A 26,925-nucleotide genomic window follows, 5' to 3' on the forward strand; every position below is an offset into this window, starting at 1 on the left:
AGCGTGGTCCACAAAGCCCCACTACCCTGCCCTCTCTCCAAAGCTTTTCAAATTCTTACACACATACTTAAACACTTCTCCTTTACACTACTATTATTGGCAGGCATTCCAGACCCTAACCATTCATCATAGAAAAACATTGTTCCTCCTGTCACTTCTGGTTCTTTTGCCATTTATTTTGTTTTATGTCCTCAGTTTTTGGACCTCCCCCCCCCCCGCCCCAATGAGTAGGAACAATTTCTGCACTATTTGTGTAACTGCTATCCCTACATCCTCCTGTGTTCCAAGAAGAACAGCCTCAGCTTCTCCAGTCTAAAGACCCCCAACCCTCAAATAATTTAATTAAGTCCTGAACTGGACACAATATTAAAATCACAGCCAAGCCAATATATTATAAAGGTTTGCCATAATTTCCCTGCTCTTCTATTTTATGGCTATTTATAAAGTCCAGGATCTTGTTTACCTTTTAAGCTACTTTCTGGATCTGCCCTGCCATTATGTACATATTCCTCTAGATTTCTGTTCTTGTATCTCCTTATAGTCATACGCCTATATTCTTGTAATTAATCTCACCAAAAAGTAAAATCTCATATTACTCAGCATTGTTTCATTACTATCTATGCCATAGCCACTAGCCTATTTAAATCTCCTTTGTAAATTAGTATCTCTTCACTGTTCACTAAACCTCCAAGTTCTGAGATGTCTACAAATATAAAAGTTGTACCCTGAAACAAGATCTTGGACTTTACAAATTATGGCAAACCCTTATTGGTTTGGCTGTGATTGCAATATTGTGTCAGGTTCTAGACAATATACTCGAGAAAAAAACATGAAGGCTTTGGTGAGGCTGCAGAAAGGACTTATTTAAGTTATTTGAGGGATGAGGGTCTTTAGCCCGGAGAAGTTGGGGTTGTTCTGCTTGGAACAGAGGAGGATGTGAGGAGATCAATTATACAAATAGAGGAGAAATCAGTCCAATCCAAATTATTAAGTGTATATTAATAAAGGCAATGGTTCTTGTCCTGTGGCCTGGGAACTCCACTGCATACTTCCTTCCAATCTGAAAAATATCCCTTTGCTATAATTCTCTCCTTATAGTTGCTTAGCTAATTGTCTCTGTGCTGCTCTTGCCTCTTTCATTCCTCATCTTTTAATCTTATTGATGTCTATCAAAATCCCTTTTGGAAGTCTAAATTTAGCACATTTCCTTTTTCAGCCTTACTGGGCCTCCTTAGGTTACAGCAGGGTTCCATTCCTGTGAACTCTTTGTAACCCGAACAGTTCACAAGTCAGAAGTGCAGACATAAATCAAGTTCCCACATGGCAGAAAATGCCTGCAGTCCCACAACAGCCAACAAATCTATCCCACCAATCTCCCAAATGATCGTTCACATGCACAGCTGTACATAACTTGAATGGTCATAAGCTCGGGGAACCTGTATTGGTTATTTCATTAAAAATTACATCGAGTTAGTTGGACACCACTTGCCTTTAACAATTCCATGCTGGTTTTCTCTAATCTGTCCACACTTGTCCAAAAGAATGACTAATTCTGCCCCTAATTGATATTTTCTGTATTTCCTCATCAGAGGAGCTAACTGGGTTGTAATTACTGAGTTTATTCCCACACCTTTTTTTGAATAAGTGTGTAATAAGTGCAGTTTTCCATTTCTCTAAACCAATATGTATTAAGAAGATTGTGTCTAGGGCTCTGCACTTCCTGCCTTCTCTCAGCCACCTGAAATGCATTCCACCCAGACTAGATGATTTATCCACTTTAAGTTTGGCTATTCTTTTCAGTATGTTCACATGTCTGTAGAATATTTATTTTTTCACTTATATTTGCTACCAGTTGTTTATCATGTTCTTTCTGGAATTTCTATTTTACTAGCCCTCTGAACTATTTGTAATCAGCCTGGTTCTTTCTTGCATTAGGATGACATGTCATCTACCATGTGCTTTATTTTCCTGCACTATTTTGCTATCTTTTTGATCACTGGGGAGCTTATGTGTGTCAGTATGCAAGGAATATAATAATTTGTTATTATCTCCAAGTGTATAAAAAGGAAGAGTGCAGCAAAAGTAAACTTTAGCCTGCTGGTAGCTAAGCCAGTGGAGTTAATGGAAATAATAAAATGACAGTTACACTGAACAAATGTTTTGTATCTGATGTTGTTTCTACGAAATCTTATGGAGCACAGCAGGCAATAGCCCTCCTGAAAATGCTCATCAACTATTCCTCTTTGGTTCCTGCTCCTAAGTCATTTTTGGATCTAATTTCCCACCCTGCTTTGCATCCCATGGGCTTTCACTTGTGGGATCTCATGAAAAGAAAAATTGCTTCAGAAGTACCAGGGTTTCCAAAAGGCATTTGAATAAAGTATGATTCAAAGGGTTGGAGGATTGTTCACTGACAGGAAGAAGTGAGTGGGGGTAAATGGATGATTTTCTTATAAAGCCATTCAACTCTTCAGGTTCATTCAATTCCCAAGGCGTCAATCCCATTAGATTCATTCCCCCTCTTTATTCCCCTGTATCATTGCAACAGTTTTCTAACACATGCCCATTGATTCCCCTTCGATTTGTTTTGCTATTAAACATGCATTAAAACATAACTAAAAATAACCAATTAATTTAGCAGCATGTCTTAGAAATGTGGGTCAAAATCTGTTTCCAGACAAGATCCACACGCTCACAGCAAGAAAATGCAAATTCCACAGACAGCATCCAAGGTCACTCTTGAATGAAAGTGTTCTCTTGCACAGAGAACTCTAATGCCTCCTATTTCTTGGGTTTTTTTAAAGCAGCTGGAATTTTCAGTGGATTTGCACTGAACTTCAAGAACTTGAACTATAAAAATCTAGATCTTAACACTGACAAACAGGCATTGCAAATTAAGATTTTTGAATAAAAATATACAAAGAAATGATGGGTTAGTTATTTTGATAAAACTCTGAAATCATGTTTTTAAGCAACATTGGCTTTAAGTGAACTCTTATATCCACAGAGGTGACAATTTCAAATGTCAAAATGAAGCTCCACAAATTGTATTGAGTGCAGTATCTTTCGTACAGGATAAAGTTAAACCTTGTATCCAAGTATTTGCATTTTTAAATCCAAGTATTTTAACTGTTTAAGTGTTAGAGCATTTATATCTTTGGAATAGATTTGCAATATATTTTTCTAATTATCTTTGACCAGACAGTGCAATAGATTTCATATTAATTGTTCACAGGACCCTAAAGAGCGACTTGGGTGTCAATCACAGACAGGGTTTGCTGACATCCAGACTCATACCTTTTTCCGCAGCATAGACTGGGATCTGGTGAGTAATAAATCTTGGCAGGCTGTCAATCATTTGTTGATCTTGATGGACAGATAGCCTTCCAGATTCCATGCCTTGCCTCATGGAGATAATCAAATGACCTCTTGATATATCGTTATTCTTATAGAAAAGGCACGTTGCTCTGGCATAATTGATTTATGAGGGAATAATAATAATCTGATAATAACCTGAATCATATCATTCTTATTTTGTGGACTATTAATGGTAATATATCCATGAACTTAAATAATTGTGACCAAAGAATGAATTACTGCATCTTATCCAATAAAACTGGGCTAAGGATTAGACAGGTAAGTTTTACTTCGGAATATGTACTTATGGCTGAATAATACACTCAGATATTTCCCTGCAAAATCACTTGTTTATCCAGAAAACTGTTCATTTGAATGGAAGACTTTTTTTAACTAAGGAAAGAAAAATGAACAGACACAGCAGTGGAATTCACACATTGTAGTTCTGTGTCATTGACCCTTGACATGATGATGATCTCAGAGCACTCCGTATCAGTAAAAGCAGGAAATAAAACTGGATTAGTTAGTTAAATGTTATAATTTAATATAGTTATAATGTCCTCTCAGTAATCTAACTTTTTAACAGACTTTGAGAAATAAAGCAACTGCAGCCAATCAAGAATGCTTGAAAGCAAGAAGGAGTTGCCTTTATATCAGTGCTTGTAGACCAGAGGAACAAGAATATATCTTCTAGGTCCTATAATCACCAATAAACTTGACTTTTCCAACATAACATCTGTGTGAACTGCCTTCTCCTCATCCCCCACCACTACCATCTGCTTCCCCCCGCCATGAACACCATTGGCTCCCTCAAACAATTGCTATCTGCTCCCCACCAACCTTCCATCTGTTTTCCACAACCCCACCATCTGTTCTTTCTCCTGCCTTTCACTCCATCCCAACCCATCTTCCACATTCTGGATCCTGTCCTTGTGATCCAGATTCCCCTGCCACATTCTCTATCACACTACCCCACTGCACCTTCCTGGCATTGTAGGTGTCAGTCTTTTGAATTGACTTCTGGCTGAAAGGTATCTATGGTGTTGCAGGTTGCTTGTAGGTAGGAACACCAAAATAAACAAACCACTTCCCACTATTTACCCCACAATCCTTAACTTGCTGTAATTCCAACCTTAATACCCTGACCCTGCTTCTATACTAAACTTACCTGCAGCCTAAAATCAAGAGTAATTTATCAGCTGAAATAAGTGCTTCACTCCAGGTCTGTTTAGTGGAAAGTATACTTACACCTTTCATGCAAATCATTTTAAGATGTCCATGTTGCTGTTAAAGAGAAGACATTTCTATTTGTGAATTATTTTTAACCAGTGTTACTAATCTGAAAGCCACAGGAATTAGAATACTGCTGCTGTTCTAATGAATATAACAGTTGGAGCTAGTACTTATTGAGAGGAGAATGACCTGCTTAGAGATTAGTGTACCGAGAAGGGATTACTGTTGTAGATTTCTCTTCCTACTTCAGCTACATTAGGTAAGGCAGAACATTGTCACCTTTGGATAATAATTTAGTTGTCAAGAGCTTAAAGGGACCACAATGGCAGTGGCAACAGTTTGGTTACCATTGTGAAGGAACACAGATAATGATTTAGTAATCATGTAGCCTCAATAAGTTAATGTGACTTCTCTATCTTTTCTACTTCCATTATGAGTAGTAGGACTAATGAGATAGTTTTAAAAATAAAAAATAGATAACCAAGAAGAAAAGCTATTCCTTCAGCTACAAAAGAGGGGGAGAAAAAACAGAATAAACATAAATACTGTCATACCTGGAATTTTAAGATTTTTAGATTGAGGGAAGTAAAATGCTGAACAGTTTTGATGTCCTGGAAGAGAATGGGAATAAAAGAGGATGCAGGAGACACAAATGATTCATCTGGACCCAATAACAAAACTTCCAGAATAGTAATGGGTCAGAACATTTTCATAAAGAACCTTCCTACTCTTGGTAAATATCTCAAAATTAGCTATGAATAAGGGTAGTTTTCAGTGCCATACTGCCAGAATATTACTTTAAATAAAAAGCAGACTTTTTTGGCATACATTTAATTTTAATTTATTCCTGCAAGAATATTTTCACCTTGATTTTTAATGCATGAATGACTTGGTTTACATTACTATTTCTCAGTAGGATACCTTCATTCCTGGTTCACATATTTCCTTCTGAAGGACGCAAATATCAATCCATGTATGCACACTCTGCTATTCCCTGCATCGGGTATCAGCGGGTGGTGATTTGTGAATGCTAACTGCCATAGCAACAAATAGATTGTCAGGGTGTAAGCCATCTGAGTAGAATCCATGCCTGCTTTACGCTGCAGCATCTCTCACTTCAACTTAATGTGGAACCTACCCTTCCAGAGTGTGGGGTACTTTTGGAAGGTAGAATTCAGTCTGGTCATACTGTGATTGGAAGGAAAGTTCGAGTGGATGCTGAGTTCATTTTGGAGTCCAACTGGTTGTGTAAATGAGGTACTGAATGTCCCAATCTGTCACAGTGTCACTTGAGGAATCTTTGTGCCTGGCCTGGTTGTATCTTGTTAACGTCTGCATGGATTGCGTTTCTTTGAGCTGCTCATAAACTCTGAGGTTTGGATTATCTTTTGGACTGACACTGTAAATGACAAGAGATTTGCAAATCAGCCTCCTGAAAGCACTTTATAGAAACTGATAAAGAACTTTATAGGTACTAAAATGAAACACTTTGCCCAAAGCTAATCTGCAGAAAAACACTCCCTTTGTTATTTACTATATATAAAAAATATAGAAAAAAATCATTTACAAAGGATGTAATTACATTGTAATATAGCTTTCTATTGAAAGTGAAGTTAACAATGTGTCAAAATCTCTCTTTATTTCAAGGCAAGTTGATGTTCAATGGTGTTTCTTATAAACAAATTTGCAACATCTGAAAAAGCATGTTATTAACACAATTAATATAACCTGTATTGAATTCTGGCCATATAAGCTTTCAGAATTCTATGTTGTTAGTCTGCTTAGCTCTGCTTCTTTATTTCTTTATACCCATTTTGATGTTAACTAAGGTGAAAAAATGTTGATCCTACATTATGAGGAATGGTTCAAGAGGAATGATTGGTGTAGATCTAAATATCTACAAACGTAATATTATTATAGTTGACTAAGTGGCACTTGAGCACTTGACCTGGAGAGCACTGTGTCACTCACAGAGGTTAGAGTAATGTTTGGACTAATGTTATGAACAAGACATAATGCGAAAGCTTTGGATGAAAGAAACATGCAACAAGTATGGAAAGGCATGATTTTGTACAAAAAGTGAGGAGATCATAATATACTACTTGGAGTAGGGAAGCTAGATCTAGAATTGCCTAAGAATAAGGAAACTTAAATTAAGTATTAATCCAGAACCAAGCTAACTATGTGACTGAAAATACTTATGGCTATCTCACAAAACTAATATAGAGACTTGTAAAATTTCACTCTTATTTTAAATATAGATTGGACAAAAGACAAAATTGTTACTCCAAGTCACCGCTGATAATAGCATATTATAAGAATAATGTCAGTTTAGTAGCCATTGACTGTTGACAGTAATCTGTACCTTCCATCCAAGTTTTTTTTAAAAAATCAAAGATTTGGTGCAAAATTGTCATTAAAGGAGCAATTGTTCTTCTTCATGAGTAGACCAATGATCTGATTTTAGTGATGTGTAGCCATGAGTCAGGTGGAGCTGTGGGAAATCTTGTACAAGTATGCTCTGTGATGGGGAAAGACAGTTCATCTCCATCAAATTGCCCAATGCATTTTAATCAATTGTCATTTCAGCCATATCCACATTTTACTGGTAAATATCAACAAGTCAAGTAATTCCACACAGTGTCATCAAACATGAACATCCTAAACTCAACAGTGAAGGCTTAAACTTTCAATACACTCTGCTGCTGACGCAGAAGAGATGGATCTTGCTAAGCTGACAAGCATTTATAGTTGGATTTTTTTTTCAGATCCAGCTCCCAGGTTAGACCTGGGACAAATTTATTCGGCCATTGGTTTCAAAGGAGATAGTGAGGCTGTGGGAAAGTAAGATAAAGTACATTAAGGTTTGCTTAAATCAATGGTAGTTTGTTTAATATATTCAATGATTTAATTGTTTTAGTTTTTCTTCAGTTTCTCTAATTCTTTATTCTCCTTTTAATACCCCTTACAAGTTTTTGATTGTCAGAGGCAGTCAGAAACATTTAAAATCTTAACAACCTAGCCAAGATTTTTATATCAATCCATTATATTGTCTGAATTTTTGCTGTCACTTGGACTCTATGTCTGTGTTGTTCACCTCTGGGATGCTTCACTCCAGTAAAGTAAGACCTCTATATCTGGAACTTTGGAAGAATAACATTTGTGCGAGGCAGGCAAAAATTAGGCCATAATGTTCATTAATACTGTTTACACTATCTTCCACCTCTGTGGAATTGCAAATGTGTTCACACAAATGCTACTCAGCAGATGTTTAAAATGCCACTGAAATATTTCAATTTGTCTTAAACCACCTCCAGTTTATCAATCTTTCACACTGCAGGATTTCAATATTCACACTGATATTCTGATTTTTGTAGCCCACCATCTGTGCAGTATTCTTCTGTCTTGATGTATCTATTGCAACATAGTGTGCCCAATGCCCCTCTTAAATTCCAGTATCTTCCTATCTCAGACTCGTGCAGCAAATTAATAGGCTTCTTAATCTCTGATATTGCTGGAGATGGGCTTCTAGTGGAAGGCATTAATGCTTGCATCATCCTATTCATCTGTTTTTAAGAAAAGATTATTCTGAACTTTCTGAGCAAAGATGTCAGCTTTTAATTGAAAGATCCAGGCCATTATATATTATATATTTTTTTCTGAGGTGCCTTCTATTAGATGAGAAAAATTAAACAAGAATATTGTCAGAGTGGTTTGATCCATGAATTAATTTGGCACGATAGCCATTTATTTTCTGTTGCAAGAACAACAAAGAATGTATTTTATTCATAATATTGAAAAACACTTAATTGATCTTTATACTAATTTAATCAATGTGACAAATCAGCACCATTTTTCTTGTTCTACTTTTAAGTTGATAGAATTGTTTCTGTTACAATACTATATGTAAGCACTAATTAAAATATTAATAAAATCATTTATTATGTAGCTTCCTTTTCAAGTAATTTTCACACTATTACGCTTGATGTCATACTTGATGAATGTTCACTAGCAGTAAGGTTAATCCTATGAATATTAATAAAGGTCCTATGGAGTTAATTTCACATTAATCATCTTTTTGGCTGCTTTCAGTTATTGGATAAAGGTAAATTTTATAGACTCAGTATCTGGAGAAAGTGACTAATGCTGGTGTTGAATTTTCTCCTCAGTCTAAACAACTTGATTCTTTAGTTGTGTCTCCTTCTCTTCCCTTGAGCCAGTGTCTCTGAGGTCAATTATTGTATGTTAACTGGATTAAATTCATTCAGTGCAAATCGGACATCGAATCTATGGCATTCCAGAGGAAAAGTTTGTCCACCAGGTCACTGAAGGGAGGATACTGCCTAAATGAATAGAATTATTTCCTACAACTTCCTTGATCTCTCAATGAATTTTCAAGTTCCTTGTCATTCAACCATACATCACGTGTACAGCTAAACAAAACGTCATAACTCTGGGGCCTCAGTACTGCACATATAGTCACACAGCACATAGAGTTACAATAAAGCACAACACAGTCACAAAATAATATTAGCACAAGACCCTGAGTGGCATGACCTGAAGATTGATTGTGCATGTAATGTTGTCCTGGAGCTGATGTTTGCAAGAATAAGCACAAGGAAGTTCCTCATCTTGCGCTGGGTCAGGGACAGATGAAGGTAATTCAATTTGTTTTCCAGGGAGCAAATACTGGAGAGCAGTATTGACGGGAGAGCCAGCCTGCAGAGGTTATCCTTTTAACCTAGCACAGATTCCAGAGTGCTCTCTCACTATTCTTTTGGGTAGAATAATAAAAGTGAAGTTTTTATGGTTCAACAAGTTTATGCAGTTATCAACAGAACTGATGACACTTGGATTATCCAAGTTAGGTGTCATTTTCTAATGAGCTAACTGATCTTCATCAAAGTTACTCAGATAAAATGCCCTTCTTGCTTGGAGCTCATGAAAACTGAGTTATTTTCAAGGGGGAGGCAGGAGTGAAATGGAATGGTTTAAGAAGCTCAGAAAAACAAGTGTTTATTTTAGAGTTAAAGCTTTAGAGAAGCGACAGTCAATGTAGACCGGCAAGAACATGAGTGTTGAGGGAGTGTGATGGCAAAGATGTTTATAAAGATTGTAACACAAACACAAGAAATTTTGCAGATGCTGGAAATCCAAAGAAACAGACACAACATGCTGGAGGAACTCAACAGGCCAGGCAGCATCTATAGAAAAGAATACAAATACAAGTGTATATTTGTCTCAGCGTTCTGTGAGCAATGTTGATGAACAAAATCCATGCCCTAATTGATGTAATTCGGCACAATATAACACAGTTTTTATATATCTACAAAATGCACTGCAGTTAGTCATCCAGGCTATTCCAACAGCATTTTCCATACCCACTCCCACAACAACAGTGATAGAAGAAAACAGTAGGAGCATAGCAACATCACCAATTGTGTGTTCTCCTTCAAGCTGCAAACCATCCTGTCTTGGTACGTTATTATTGTTATTTTAATATTACAGGAGTTTAAAGTGAGAGTATTATCAGCAAGAGGGCAATGATACTTCATGGAAACAGCTTGCACCAACTTTACCAGGGCAGCTAAGGATGGGCAATAAATGCTCGCCTTGCCAATGATGTCTAGATCCCAGAAATGAATGAATGAATGAATAAAAAGGTCATGGTTTGTATTTTTGCCTAGAACATTGAAATACTTGCATCATCACCACGGCCCTGAAAACAAACAAACAAACACACACACACACACACACACACACACACACACACACACACTCTCAGTCACTCACTCACTCACAATCTTGTCCTGTAATCACAAAGCCATACCCATACTGGTCTTGGGGAACAGTGTCCCAATTTCTCTTTACCACACAATGAGGAATAAATTATTTGTTGGAATGCAGACTCATAGATGTGGTGATAAGTTGATTTTCATCGTTAGTTCTAGTCAGTGATTTCACTGAGAGTGAAGAGTATAGAAAATGGTGAGAGAAGCCCAGTGGCTATGGCATTGACTGTCTTCCATTACATAGGTTGCATATTTCCTGTTTCAGCTGGATCAGCCACCACTACCTGGAGTGGTCTGAGGGCTAATTTCAGGTTGATAATTTTGAAAGGAAGGTTGACCTTTTGGAGTTTTGAGAAAAGTTTGGGTGAATGATGAATATATACTCAGTGGCCACTTTAGTAGGTACAGGAGTGGAACCCAGTTGAGTCTGCTGCTGTAGCCCATCCACCTCAGCCTATTGACGTGTTGTGCATTCAGAGAAGCTGTTCTGCATCTACCATTGTAACACAGGGTTATTTGAGTCACAGTTACCTTTCTGACCTCTCTCATTCAAAAGGCATTTTTCTCACAGACTTGCCACTCAATGGATGTTTTTTGTTTCTCGCACCATTTTCTATAAACTCTGGAGGCTGTTGTGCATGAAAATCCCAGGAGTTCAGCAGTTTCTGAGATACTCAAACCACTGTCTGGCACCAACAATCATTCCACAGTCAGTCACTTAGATCATGTTTCTTCCCCATTCTGATATTTTGTCAGAGCAACTGTACTTCTTAACCGTGTCTGCATGCTTTTATGCATTGAGTTGCTGCCACATGATTGACTGATTAGATATTTACATTAAAGAGCTGGTTACAGATGTACCTAATAATGTGGCTCCTGAATATAGATAATTGGGGTGAATTGGTAAAATCTGAGTCACTGATTCAGAGGGAAGTAGAAAATGTGAGGAATAACCATGGCAAGAACAGTTAATAATTTACCTCCACTAATCCCATTTATTGAAAATTGTCTATAGGAATTAGCATGATATTCTCTTTATAAATAGCGATCTTATTTGGAACTTTAGTTGCTCTTTACATTGCTTTGATATCTCAGAAGGGATGTGTTGTCGTTGGAGAGAGTCCAGAGGAGGTTCACGAAGATGATTCCGGGAATGAAAGGGTTAACTTGTGAGGAGCGTTTGGCAGCTTTGGGCCTGTACTCACTAGAATTTAGAAGAATGCGGAGAGGATGTTTCCTATGGTGGGAGTATCCAGAACTAGAGGGCATAGCCTCAAATTTCTTTTAGAACAGAGGTAAGGAGGAATTTTTTTAGCCAGAGAGTCTTGACTCTATGGAATGTTCTGCCTCAGACTGCGGTGGAGGCCAAGACCGTGGGTATATTTAAAGTGGAAGTTGATAGTTTCATGATCGGTGTGCATCAAAGGATATGGCGGGAAGGCAGGTGTATGAGATTGAGTGAGATCTGGGATCAGCCATGATGGAATGACAGAGCAGACTTGGTGGACAGAATGGCCTAATTCTTTTCCTATGTCTTATGGTCTTATATTTTCTTTTGACAGGACTGGATTAGTATGTGATTTTTTTAAAAGCATTTTTAATATACAATATTTCTGTTCTTGCAAGTTTTTTAATCTATTCAATATACATAATTGATTTACTTGTTTATTTTTTTTTCTCTGCTAGATTAGGTATTGCATTGAACCGCTGCTGCTAAGTCAACAAATTTCATGTCACATGCCGGTGATAATAAACCTGATTCTGATTCTGATTCTATTAAACATACTCTTTGAAAAGAATTTTTCAGACATGGTAGAACATGATATAACATCCCAAAGGGTATGATGGAGGAAATTTGTTAATTTCAATTTGACAAAGACATGCACAATTTGGTCTTTGACATTCTGGAATGATCGTAGTGTGTCATAGCTACCAGCTGCCTATTCACTTGTTTCCTGCTGGGCAAGATTATTGCACACAAAGCAGAAAGAAATTACGCATAGCCTGTCAAAGTGAATGTTTTTAGAATGACAGTCTGTTAGATTTTTGATTGTTAACACCTAATAAGAGTACCATCAGGATATTACTATATTATATTTCTTACATTTTAAATAGATGTATTGCTCTAAAGATAGTTGGATTCAGGGATTCAGTCATAGAAGAACTTAGTATTTCTATTCAAGTACCTTATTAAATTAATTAGTTTTAGCACAAAGATTTCATATCAGGGCTGCAAAATTGACTTCTTTGAGACTTTTTTTCCAAGTTGCACCAGAATATACAGAAACATTAAATTTTAGCTACTAATTAATTGTCGATGCATGTTAAATTTTGACTGGTTCAGTGTTTCTGTGAGCAAGGCAGTGCTTAAGTATACTGACTATGGTTTTCCTGAACAACTCTGTCCTATTTCTAGTCAGTTTTTATTCATTACTTTTAATTATTTCTATCATTATTTTATTTTCTTGTCAAGATATGAATATGAATGTGCTAAGAAAATGTTTTGCCTGTCTTGTGATTCTTGAAAAAAATCCTGAATTTTATTTTCAAATTTAACACTGCACTGTTTGTAAACTAAAATAATGCAAAAGCTGAAAGTCAGAAATACAGTCGAGGAAATACAGGACCAGGAAGATAGCCTGTAAATAGGTAAATAACAGGTATCATTTCATGTGTAACCTTGCATTAGGAGCAGAAAGTGGGGAAAAAAAGCAAGCCTTTCATAAAATGCAACAAAGTAGTGGGGGGAAGAGGGTGACAGGTAAAAATGGGAGCCATCAAGTAAACAAAAGCTGAGGAACAAAAGTCCTAATTTAAATAAAGCATTAACTTAAAACGTTAACTTCATTTCTCTTTTGCCCCAGGTGCTCCTTGGCCATAATTTTAGGAATATGTTTCAGTATATTTGTATATTGCTGGCTATAATTTAAACCAATATTTCCATTTAATACTGAACAAAAAAACAGATTCTAGAAATCTGAAGTATAAATGGACCACAGTAGAAACAGAGCAGTTCAGTCAGAATTTGCGAAGAGAATAGACTTTAACATTTCAGGTTACATCTTTCCTTGGAACGTCTTACATGATGTTATACTAAACGACTGCCAGTTTGTGATATAAATCATCTTTTCATATTCATCAGTTTCTTTCTGTTTTTCTCCCCATATTCTCTATACTGCACGCAATCTGACTTAGAAAGTCTATCTCTGAAATGATACTTTCTGTTTTCAAAAATTATGTTTTTATTTTAGCTTCCCTATATAAAGAGGTCAAGGTACATTAAAACTCCAATAATCCAGCAAGCTTTAGACTTTTAATAGTGCAGAACTAACAGATTTCCAGACCTGAAGATGAGTCTCAGCCTGAAACGTTGACTGTTTACTCTTTTCTGTAGATGATGCCTGACCTGCTGAGTTCCTCCAGCATTTTGTGTGTGTTGCTTTGGATTTCCAGTATCTGAAGATTTTTTTGTGTTTGAGATTTTCCAGACTGTGACGTTATTTGTAAGATTACTCCAACACACCATTTTAACGTAGTAGACAGTAGAATAGTAAATTTCCAGGAAGCACACTGAGGTCAAAGGGAGCAGGGTAGTAGGACCTTGCAACATTTTGGCCTTTAAGTTTCAGTTGGTCATAGCCCTACCCAGGTTACTGACACCTAAATTCCATCTTCACATCCAGTCCACACAGCTGACCTCATGTTTTACAATAGTAGGTCAATAGTGTGCTGAGTCCTAAATGGCGAGATGCCAAACAATCAAGCAATCAAATACCAGACTGTACATGTTTAGGATTAATGTAAAATGTTTTGGAGTTTGGACTCATCTTAAACTCTGAATTTGAAGTTAAGCACTAAACTGATTCTGAATCAGTTCAGTGGAGTCCCTGTCAAGAATATCCAATACCAGCCTGGACCCAACCTCTGTGAAGGAGGGATACATACTAAACCTGGCAATACACATCAAAGTTGCTGGTGAACGCAGCAGGCCAGGCAGCATCTCTAGGAAGAGGTACAGTCGACGTTTCAGGCCGAGACCCTTCGTCCTGACACGTCGACTGTACCTCTTCCTAGAGATGCTGCCTGGCCTGCTGCTTTCACCAGCAACTTTGATGTGTGTTGCTTGAATTTCCAGCATCTGCAGAATTCCTGTTGTTTGCATACTAAACCTTTATTGGAACGAGTGTATCAGATTCTGATGGTACTAGAATTGATGAGATGTATGTCTGCTTATTTCTCTGTTGTCAATTCAGAATCAAAGTCAAGTTTATTATCACCGGCATGTGACATGAAATTTGTTAACGTAGCATCAGCATTTCAATGCAATACATAATATAGAAGAAAGAATAAATAAATAAATTGATTACAGTATAAGTATATTGAATGATTAAAAATTGTTTAAAAAAACAGAAATAATGTAAAAAAGTGAGGTAGTGTTCAAAGGTTCAATGTCCACTTAGGAATCGGATGGCAGAGGGGAAGAAGCTGTTCCTGAATTGCTGAGTGTGTGCCTTCAGGCTTCTGTATCTCCTACCTGATGGTAACAGTGAGAAAAAGGCATGCCCTGGGTGCTGGAGATCCTTAATAATGGATGCTGCCTTTCTGAGACACCGCTCCCTAAAGATGTCCTTGGTACTTTGTAGGTTAGTGCCCAAGATGGAGCTGACTAGACTTTCAACTTTTTGCAGCTTCTTTCAGTCCTGTGCAGGAGCCCCTCCATGCCAGATGGTGATGCAGCCTGTCAGAATGCTCTCCACGGTACAACTATAGAAGTTTTTGAGTGTATTTGTTGACATGCCAAATCTCTTCAGACTCCTAATAAAGTATAGCTGCTATCTTGCCTTCCTTATAACTACATCAATATGTTGGGACCAGGTTAGATCCTCAGAGATCTTGACATCCAGGAACTTGAAGCTGCTCACTCTCTCCACTTCTGATCCCTCTGTGAGGATTGGTATATGCTCCTTCGTTTTACCCTTCCTGAAGTCCACAATAACTCTTTCATCTTACTGACGTTGAGTGCCAGATTGTTGCTGCGGCAACTTTCCACTAGTTGGCATATCTCACTCCTGTATGCCCTTTCGTCACCACCCGAGATTCTACCAACAATGGTTGTATCATCAGCAAATTTATAGATGGTATTTGAGCTATGTCTAGCCACACAGTCATGTATATACAGAGAGTAGAGCAGTGGGCTAAGCACACACCCCTGAGGTGCGCCAGTGTTGATCGTTAGTGAGGAGGATATGTTACCGTCAGTCCGCACAGACTGTGGTCTTTCGGTTAGGAAGTCAAGGATCCAATTGCAGAGGGAGGTACAGAGGCCCAGGTTCTGCAACTTCTCAATCAGGATTGTGGGAATGATGGTATTAAAGGCTGAGCTATAGTCGATTAACAGCATCCTGACGTAGGTGTTTGTGTTGTCTAGGTGATCTAAAGCTGTGTGGAGAGCCATTGAGATTGCATCTGCCATTGACCTATTGTGGCGATAGGCAAATTGCAATGGGTCAGGTCCTCGCTGAGGCAGGAGTTCAGCCTAGTCATAACCAACCTCTCAAAGCATTTCATCACTGTGGATGTGAGTGCTACCGGGCGATAGTCATTAAGGCAGCCCACATTACTCTTCTTAGGCACTGGTATAATTGTTGCCTTTTTGATGCAAGTGGGAACTTCTGCCCGTAGCAGTGAGAGGTTAAAAATGTCCTTGAATACTCCCGCTAGTTGGTTGGCACAGGTTTTCAGAGCCTTGCCAGGTACGCCATCGGGACCTTTTGCCTTGCAAGGGTTCACTCTCTTTAAAGACAGTCTAACATCGGCCTCTGAGACAGAGATCATAGGGTCCTCAGGTGCAGCCAGGATCTTCACAGCTGTAGTTGTGTTCTCCCTTTCAAAGCATGCATAGAAGGCGTTGAAAACATCCAATATGTTTTTCTTATTCTGAACATTTTTGAGATCGCAACACACATTTAGTTCCTGGTATCTCAAAACATAAACACAATAATACCATGGAATCCTTTGTGCCATTATTTCAGGTGCATGACCCTAACTCCGCAAAAATCTTAAGTAAGGAGATGAACACTGTATAGTGTACGCCTTCTTATTTAAGTTAGGATGTTAATACAATGGAAGCAGTTAGCAGAAAGTTTACAGTGTTTTACCTGGAATAGGCAGGCAGTCTTATAAAGAAGATTATATAGACTAGCTTTTATCTTTGCACTGTAGAAGAATGAGGATGATTTATTTGAAACAGTTAAGTTCCAGAAGATATTTCCTTATGGAAGAATACAGAACTATAAGTCTCAGTTTGAAAATAATGCTTCACCTTTTTAAGATTAGGTCTTTTCTTTAGTCTCTGAGGATATGATGATTGTAAAACCCTCACTAATTTTTATAGATGCACCGTAGAAAGCATTCTTCTAGGGTGCATCGCAACCTGGTATGGAAGTTGTCTTGTCCAAGACCGAAAGAAGCTGCAAAAGATCGTGAACACCACGCAGCACATCACACAAACCAATCTTCCGTACGTGGACTCACTTTACACCGCACACTGTCGGAACAGTGCTGCCAGGATAATCAAGGACACAACCCACCCAGCCAACAGACTTTTTGTCCCTTTTCCCTCTGGGAGAAGGTTCAGGAGCTTGAAGACTCGTACGGCCAGATTTGGGAACAGCTTCTTTCCAACTGTGATAAGACTGCTGAAGGGATCCTGACCCAGATCTGGGCCGTACCCTCCAAATACCCGGACCTACCTCTCGTTTTTTTGCACTACCTTATTTCCCATTTTTCTATTTTCTATTTATGATTTATAATTTAAATTTTTAATATTTACTAATTTTAACTATTTTTAATATCTTTAATATTTGTAATCCAGGGAGTATGAAGCACAGAGTCAAATATCGCTGTGATGATTGTACATTCTAGTACCAATTGTTTGGCGACAATAAACTTTAAAGTAAAAGTATCTGGTTGTTATCTCTATTCAGGGAAATGGGGCGATTGAGTGACCAAAGTACATGTATTCAGCAGTCTTTGTGAGCATTGATGCCAAGGGGGCATGAATTTGAAAAATGCATTTAACGAGAGAGGACTTCCGGGTCATCAAGGGAATGGCGGCGTAAGGAAAAGGTCTCTCGACAAAAAAGAAGGTAAACTGCCCCAAAATCGAATTTAGACAAATACTTAATATTGCATAACTATATTAATAAAAGGGGCAAGGATGATGTCTAAGAACAAGATTAAAAAGTCCGCTCCGAAGGCTGATAAACATAAAGAGACACAGCAAGGCGACGGGCCTAGCTCCCCCACGGCAAGCCAGGACGGAGATAATGAGGGGGAATCGGTGACTCTGTCTTTGATTCTCGGAGAGATTCGCGAGTTCCGACAAGATAACAGCAAACAGCTGGAAGATATTAAAGGAGAAATAGTAAAAACTAACTCGCAGATAGATGAAGCCGAAGCGAGGATTGTTGGAATTGAGGAGAAGCTACAAAACGTAGAGGAGGTGATAGCAGAAATACTGAAGCTACAAGACCAGCTCCAGTGGAAACTAATAGATCAAGAAGGCCGCTCGAGAAGGGAAAATGTGAGGATTTACGGAGTTCCCGAAGGAACTGAAGGTAAACCCCGATTGATGATTCTCTTCGTGGAGAAGCTACTTAGAGAGAACCTTGATATACCGGCCGCAAAAGACCTACAGATAGAAAGGGCTCACCGCGCGTTGGCACCACAGCCTCCGGCAGGCGCACAGCCCAGATCGATTCTGGTCAAATTTCTCAGTTACAGAACGAAGGAAGAGGTGCTCAAACGGGCATGGCAAAAGAAAGGTTTCATGTGGAACAACTGTAAAATCAGTTTAGACCACGACTACGCACCGGGGATTCTTGCCAGACGGAAGGAATATACGGAAACACGGAGAGTCCTGAAGGAAAACAACATGAGATTCCAGACCCTGTATCCAGCTCGGCTGAGAGTCTTTTACGACGAAGGGACAAAAACTTACACTACGGTGGAGGAGGCAACGTCAGACCTGGCGGACCGGGGACTACCTATTAAAGTTATCACCCAACTGGAGTCGCTACTGGAGAGGATTCGGCAGAAGTCGTGGCAATTAGTGGGGCGAGGACGCTCCACACGAACCAGAGTGTCAAACTACAAGGAAAAGCTGCAAATATTCAGACGCGAATGTACAGAGAACACAGTTTAATTAAGAGAAATGACTGAAAAGAGTAAATCGGACTTAAAGGTAAAATGAAAACTGGTAACTGAAAATAAACTAGGCGGAATAACTTGAATGATAGCAATTTGGTCGGGACAAATAGGAGAAAATTCTCAATGATTATTCAAACTGCTGAGGGCCCTAACACAGGGTGAAGATCGAGGTTATCCCTCTGAACTGAGGCGGGTTGGTGCTCAGGCCTCACTGTGGGAAGTCGGGAAAAATTTTCAAATGTTACACATTCAAAAGTGTCTAGGGTGTGGTTATATGTCTTGGTTTACTGTTGAGAAGGGATTGCTTACTGTTTGGTTAGAAAAGGAGAGTGTTTTTTTTCTACTAGAGAAAAATGCAAACTGAATTGGTAAAAATAATTTCCTATAATGTTAATGGGGTTTTGAATCCAATTAAAAGAAATAAGATTATGTCTAAATTGAAAAAAGAGAGGGCACAAATAGCTTTCCTCCAGGAAACACATATGAGCCAATCTGAACATGGAAAATTAAAAAGAATGGGCTTTAAGCATGTATTTTATTCATCATATAAATTGAGTCACAAAAGAGGGGTAAGCTACTTTAATATCGTACTCTTAATTATGAACATATTTCAGAGACGAAAGACAAAGAAGGACGGTTCGTAAAAATCACAGGAAGAATAGAAGGTACAGAAATAACATTGCTGAATGTTTATGCTCCTCCAGGTTGTGAATGGTCATTTTATAGACACATTTTTGACCTAATAGCCAGTTCTCAAGGGGTAGTAATTTGTGGAGGGGATTTTAATATTAGATTAAATCCTATATTAGATTCTTCAAGAATAGTTACTCAGAATAAACCTCTGACTCGGAAAGTGAATTCATTGATGGAGGAGTTGGGAATTATAGATGTCTGGAGGGAATTACACCCTACTAGTAAAGATTATACATATTACTCTTTCCCTCATTCAGCCTATTCAAGGATAGACTATTTCTTTATCTTTAATACAGATAGACTCAGGATAAAAAAACTGTAATATTGCAACAATTGATCTGTCGGATCATAGCCCAGTCTCTATGTCTCTAATCCTGGAAAGGAAAATGAGGAAAACACTATGGAGGCTAAACTCACATATACTCAATAACCCGAAAGTAATGGAGAGATTAAGGGGAGAAATCAAAGAATATCTAGACCTTAATGACACAGGAGAAACATCACCAGTGATCTTATGGGATACATTGAAAGCTGTACTGAGAGGGAAAATTATTTCCATTACCACTCACATGAAAAAAATCAATGCACAAAAATTAGCAGACCTTCAAGGAAAATTAAAACAACTTCAAGTTGTAGATAGCAACAAAAGTAATTCAAATCAAAAACAGGAAATTAGGAAATTGCAAAGTGAAATTGACGATATTTATACGTTGGAAACTCAAAGAAATTTTCTTTACCTGAGACAAAAGAATTATGAAGTAGGAGGTAAATCAGCTAGATTATTAGCATGTAAATTACGAAAACAACAAGCAGACAATACAATTCATAAAGTAAAGAATCCAAAGACAAAGCTTGTGGAGAGTACAATAGGGAAAATTCAAGAGAGTTTTGAAACATACTATCAAGAGCTGTACTCCCAACCCCGGGCCCCCAATGAGCCCTATATAGACAGTGTATTGAATTTTTTAGATCTACCTAAACTTACAGATTTACAAAATGAAAGTTTATTAGAACCAGTAACTGTCAAAGAACTGAACGTGGCCATCTCTAGGTTAAAGGCTGGAAAGTCCCCGGGTTCTGATGGGTTTACCTCAGAGTGGTACAAGTCCCTGAAGACACAGTTAGCCCCATTACTACTTAACACCTTTAATTGGATCTTGCAGAGAGGAGAAACTCCACCTTCCTGGAGAGAAGCGATTATTTCAGTTATTCCTAAAGAGGGTAAAGATAAACTAGAATGTGGCAATTATTGGCCAATTAGTGTTCTTAATTTAGATTACAAACTATTTACATCTATATTAGCGCGCAGATTGGAAAAGCTTTTACCTGGCCTAATCCACTTAGACCAGACTGGATTTATTCAACAAAGACAAACACAGGACAACATAAGGAGAACTCTGCACATATTAGAACAGGTTAATAAGAACGAGACAGAGGCAATGGTAGTAGGGTTGGACGCTGAGAAAGCTTTTGATTCGGTTAGTTGGGCATTCCTATACAGAGCGTTAGGAAGATTCGGCTTTCAAGAAAAGTTTATTAAAGTAATTCAGACTCTATATGACAGCCCTACAGCCCGAATTAAGATAAATGGGGACCTCTCTGACTCCTTCATCTTAGAGAGAGGCACTAGACAGGGATGCCCAATTTCTCCTCTCCTTTTTGCGTTATATATTGAACCGCTTGCCCAACTAATAAGACAGAGCGAAATCGTAAAAGGAATCAAGGTGGCAGGGATTGAACAGAAAGTGGCGTTATTCGCAGATGATGTTTTGGTCTATCTGAGTGAACCAGAAAAATCATTTATAGGATTGTTTACACTGTTGGATGACTTTGGGAAACTATCAGGTTATAAAATAAATGTAAAGAAAACGCAGGTTATGTCCCTAAATTATACACCATCCAAAAAATTGCAGGATACATACGATCTTAAGTGGGAAGCTAAATCATTAAAATATTTAGGAATAACCCTGCCGAAGGATCTTTCAACACTGTCACAGGTAAATTATGGGCCATTAATCTCAGAGATAAAAGCAGATATGCATAGATGGAATCTTATCCCCTTTTTAAGTTTAAATTCAAAGGATAAATACTATAAAAATGAATATTCTTCCTCGGTTATTGCATCTTTTCCGTACTTTACCGGTGGAGGTGGATGATAATCAATTCAGGGAATGGGACAAATGGATTTCCCGCTTCATTTGGCAAGGAAAGAAACCTAGAATTTGATATAACACCTTACAGTTAGGGAAGGAAGGAGGAGGTATGGTTCTTCCTTGCCTGAGAAATTATTTTTATGCCTCACAGATAACCCCTCTGTTATATTGGTGTAATAGGGAATATAAGGCTAGATGGAAGGAAATAGAATTTGGATTAGTTGACAGTTTTCCTCTACAGGCCTCAATAGCTGACAAAGGATTGATGGCCCAGTTGGAAAAATTTAAAAACAGTTGGATAAATTTTACATTAAAAGTATGGCAGAAGGTGGTTAATTCATGTGGAATTAATAACATGTTAAAACTCTTTAGATGGTGTGCATATGATACCGAATTCCTACCCAACAGAGGAGATAAAAGATTTGAGCTATGGATAAAGAAAGGTCTTACAACCTACCTCTCATTTATAGATAAAAGAGTATTACAGAGTTTCCAAATCCTGCAGGACAAACATGGCCTAGAACATAATGACTTTTTTAGGTACCTCCAAGTACGAAACTATGTTAACCAGAGTTGTAGATATACAGACCTATCAACAGTAGAATTAGAATTTTTCAAGATTCTGAATTCGGCTTGCAGTTCAATACCTAGTAAATCAGTTTCTCGATTATATAATGCACTCTCCCATGCTAAAAATGTAAATACACTGTATATTAAAGAGAAGTGGGAGAAAAAAGCGGTGTTGGTACTTTCAGAGGAGGCTTGGGGGAAATTCTGCAGCTTTCAATGGTCCTCAACTAATTCTTTGACTTGGAGAGAACATTGTTGGAAAAACATTATAAGATACTTCAAGACCCCATATCAGGAAAAATATAAAGATACAAATGTGATGTGTTGGAGAAGGTGCAGCTCCAAGGAGGCAAATCATTTTCATATTTTCTGGGATTGCCCTAAATTAAGTCTATATTGGGAAGGTATTCATAGAACATTAGTTAAGGTACTTAGGTCCCAGATACCTCTGAACTTTGAGACGCTCTATTTGGGGCATGTATTGTTTCTTGAACAGAAGGAAGATATAAAGTTGCTGCAGGCCCTCTTAGCGGCAAGTAAGAAATCAATCACTAGAAAGTGGCAAAATCCAATACCACCTACATTAGAAGATTGGTACGAAATTATCTTGGAAATATTTAAAATGGAAAAGTTGACTTACTCCCTGAGAATTCAAAAAGAAAAATTTAATCAAATCTGAAATAAATAGATTGAATATATAACCCCAATGCGATCAGACTTTAGATGACTCTCCTAATGATTTATACTGCTCTTCTGATCAACACAGTAATATTGCTAATGTAAGCACCCCTAGTCTAAATGTCTTTTTTTTTTGTTTTCTTTTGGAAAATAGAGAATTAACACAAGTAAAGAGAAAGATTTAGGAAAGGGATAAAAAAATGGAAAAATTAAGTAAATAAGTACATAGGGATTGGATAATTATGTCTGCGGGCAGGAGCAAGCATGAACAAATTAGGATATAAACACCTACAATGGTTGTTACATAGGCTTATATACAACATTTTGGACCAGTGGAAATGGTCCAGAAGGGTTATATGGAAACTATTATTACCATTTTTCTTAACAACTAATACCATTACTTAGCCTAATAGGTTAGATTTACCACAGTACATAATTATCTATTTAAGTGTTTATTTTCCTTTTATATCATCTCAATGTGTACTTAAGAATGTATAAATAATTGTAGTTTTATACATATAAAAAAATGGAAAAGGTTATATGTGTGAAAAAAGTACATGATATTTGTGAATTCCTTATCCAAATAAAAATAAAATTAAAAAAAAAAGAAAAATGCATTTAACAGTAAAAGAGTGGGTAGGTTTGGCCAATAAACTAAGAAGGTCACATATTGCGAAAAGAACAAGGACATGGATAAACCTTGATGCAGAAATAATGGATTGAATAAAAAGAGATTGCCCTGCTTCATTGTTCGTTCAGTTATGAGTTAGGTGACTGCAGTACAATGGAAAGTGCCTACTAATTATTCTTGCCTGATTTCCTCTCTTAAAAGCATGGATATCTGGTGAAGAAAACATCATTTTTGGTGACAGAGACCACTGTTTGGTAGAATAGCCTGCAGCACACATTAATGAATGGCACTGGGTCCTTGTGGGGAAGGTGTCCTATAACAGATTATTTTTGTTTTCAAAGGGACAGAAAAGTGATGAAACAGTAAACAATGTAAATGAGGAAATTAGTGTCGGTTTGTATTAACAGTAAAAGTCTAGAACAGCAATTTGCGAACAATCATCATCCAGAAGATTAAGATACATGGAATGCAATTTATTTTTGCTGGAGATCTGTGACTAATAGTGATCTCTCCTGTTAAAGATATAAATAAATGAGCTGGATGAAAATGTAGATATGTGTGGTAACAAGTTGGCAAATGAAACAAAGGCTAGCAGTGGTGGATAGTGCAGAAGACTAGCAAAGGATACAGTGGGATATAGATCAGTTGCAGATATGGATGAAGGAATTGCAGATGGAGTTTAACCTAGCCAAATGTGAAGTGTTGCACCTTATGAGATCCAGTATACTGTTAATGGCAAGACTCTTAATAATGTCGATGAGCAAAAGGATCCTGGAGTCCATGTCCATAGGTACCTGAAAGTGGCTACACAGTTTAATAGGGTGGTAAAGAAGTCATATGGTATGCTTGACTTTATTTGTCAACTCTTTTCCAGAGTTGGGAATTTATATTGCAGCTTTATAAAACTCTAGAAATTCCAGATTAGCAATACAGTAACTACAGTATTGCATTCAGTTCTGGTTGCCTCATTATAGAAAGGATGTTGAGGCTTTGGAGAGGGTGCAGAAGGGGTTTACCATGATGCTGTCTGTATTTGAGAGCATGTGATATATGAAGGGATTGGTCAAACTTGGATTGTTTTCTCTGGAATGGCAGAGACTCAGGGGAAATCTGTGTTAGATTATGAGAGATTTAGAAGAAAACCAGTATCATTTATCTAGGGTTGAAGTGTCTAATACCAGGGGGCATGTATTTAAGTTTCAAAGGATATGTGTGAGACAAGTTTTTATTGGTGGGTAGTGCTGGAGGCAAATAGGATGAGTGCATTCAAGAGGCTCTTGGAGGGGCTAATGAACGTGCAGGAACTGGAAGGATATGGATATTGTGTAGGCAGAAGGGATGAGTGTAGTTGGCCACTAGATAACTAATTTAATTAGTTCAGCACAACATTGTGAACAAGTGTCAGATCCTGTGCTATACTGTTCTATGTCAAGTAGATTTGTCTGATGAAGGAATGAAATCTTTTGTGTGATAAATTGCTGCTGTAAATATGTGCCAACCACACTGGGAAAATAAGGTATTGGTATCTACTTTAATAACAATATGAATTTATGTTATAACAATCATCTAATATATTCCCATTAGCTAAGACAACTGTTCAACATATAGAAAAATCAGTATTGAAACTCACTTTAATTAAATTATTGTAGCTTTAGAATAGTGACCTTGTACTGAAAGACATGATAAAATAATTATATATTACATTCTGTATCATTTAATTTATACTGTTGTTTTCTGCTCCCATTGACTGGTTGACCTCTATAACTCCTACCCACAGAAACCTGTCTGTACCCTAGTACAGCATTTCCTTTGGAATATCTTAGATATTTGATTTAAGCCATTTCTTTTTCATGATGAATCTCCTACCATTACAGCAATAGAATAATCTACCTTTCTTGCCAAGAAACTGAAGAGCTTGGCAGTTAATAGCATTCTTTGTATCTAAGCCTTTAAATGCAGCAACTGAACATATTTTTATGGACAATGGACTTGTTCATTTTAATTGCATTCGAGATACTATTGCATCCACACACCTTGAGGAACACCCACACAAGGTACTGGAAGAAAGATAGCTTGAGATACCTTTGTTTCCACTAGAACATCTTTTTGTAGTTTAGCTTTCCTCAGCTGGGAATATTCATAAAGTCAGTAATGGAAGTTCTGTTTCTTTCATTTGGGTTGGGGTTAGAATATTCAATTCAAGTGTGGGTATGCCCAGATTGGGGAAGCATACCAAAATCTTGTGTCTGAGTCAAAGCAAGCCTAATAATGACACAATGCTAGGCATAGCATTTTCCACTGCCTGCTTCACTTCTGCAGAATATTGAAAGCCTAAGCTGCTTGCTCGATGATGCACTCTGTCTGTGAAGAATAAAACAGCAGATGCCACTGCAGGATAGGTAAATGATGAATGCATCTGTGCTGTAGACAAGATACCATTTATCCTTTAAACAATTTTTCTTTTGTTCAGTTTTTTTCCAAATGGGAAGACATTGACACTGACATGTGTAATTTCTACTGATGCTTGGCAGTTATACTTCTCTGCCCAAGTTGGATGCTCACTGTTATCTGGAGGGAAGAATCAAAATGAGCAGGAACTGCCAATGGTCTTTGGCAGTGCAAAGGACTTATCACCTCTAAATGCAGTAATTTTCTGAAAATATACCATTTTGGTAGCAGCCTCAACCATTTTCTTTAAGAACCACAGTTAGACTTCAAATAAACAATGTTTTTCTGAAATGAAAATGCAATTGCTGGGAACAGTCAGCATGTCAGGTAGCATATGTGAAAAGCAAAGCATAGTTATAGAGTCATAGAGCACTACAGCACAGAAACAAGCTCTTTGGCCCATGTAGTCCATGCCAAATGGTTATTCTGCCTAGTCCAACCAACCGAACCTGCCCTCCATATCCCTCCCATCCGGGTACTTATTCAAAATTCTCTTAAGTGTTGCAGTCAAACCCATATCCACCACTTCCGCTGGCAGCTCATTCCACACTCACACCACCGTCTGAGTGAAGAAGTTCCCACTCAGGTTTCCCATAAATGTTGCACCTTTCAGTCTTACCCTGTGACTTCTAGTTCTAGGCTCACTCAGCCTCAGAGGAAAACCCTGCTTGCATGAGCTCTATCTATACCCCTCATAACTTTATACACCTTTTTCAAATCTTCCCTCCTTCTCTTATGCTCCAGAGAATAAAGTCCTAACTTACTCAGTCTTTCCCTATTACTCAGGTCCTAAAGTCCTGCAACTATTTTCTCTGTACACTTTCAATCTAATTGATATCTTTCCTGTAGGTAGTTGATCAGCACTGCTCACAGTACTCCAAATTTGGCCTCACTAACATCTTATTCAATTTCAACATAACATCTCAAACTCCTCTGCTCAGTACTCGGATTTATGAAAGCCAGTGTGCTAAAAGCACCCTTTTGACCCCATCTACCTGTGATGTGTTTCAAGTCAAAGACTCTTCATCAGAATAAGATAAAAGAAAATAAATTAGATTTAAGTTGCAGAGAAAGTGGCCTGGGAAGGGGAGGAGGGTCAGGTGTGGATGGATTGGATAAAAGAATCTGTGTTTGTCTGAAACCCGGTTTGTCAAGGGTT

The 26,925-nt window shown here is 37.8% G+C and overlaps 2 protein-coding genes across 2 annotated transcripts in view; one reads left to right on the plus strand and one right to left on the minus strand.

Annotated features, from left to right (window-relative positions):
* The window catches only part of LOC140188456 (protein kinase C zeta type-like), a 394,997-nt gene that overhangs the window by 294,074 nt on the left and 73,998 nt on the right, over positions 1-26,925 (plus strand). The window contains exon 16 of the mRNA XM_072244743.1: positions 3,236-3,325. Coding sequence (XP_072100844.1) covers positions 3,236-3,325 — 90 coding nt within the window. The remainder of the gene's footprint in view (positions 1-3,235; positions 3,326-26,925) is intronic.
* Positions 5,443-26,925, minus strand: part of LOC140188457 (uncharacterized) — a 127,170-nt gene continuing 105,687 nt past the window's right edge. The window contains exon 7 of the mRNA XM_072244744.1: positions 5,443-5,989. The gene's annotated coding sequence lies outside the window, so the exon portion shown is untranslated. The remainder of the gene's footprint in view (positions 5,990-26,925) is intronic.

This window comes from Mobula birostris, chromosome 27 (assembly GCF_030028105.1).
Source record: "Mobula birostris isolate sMobBir1 chromosome 27, sMobBir1.hap1, whole genome shotgun sequence".
Taxonomy (NCBI): domain Eukaryota; kingdom Metazoa; phylum Chordata; class Chondrichthyes; order Myliobatiformes; family Myliobatidae; genus Mobula; species Mobula birostris.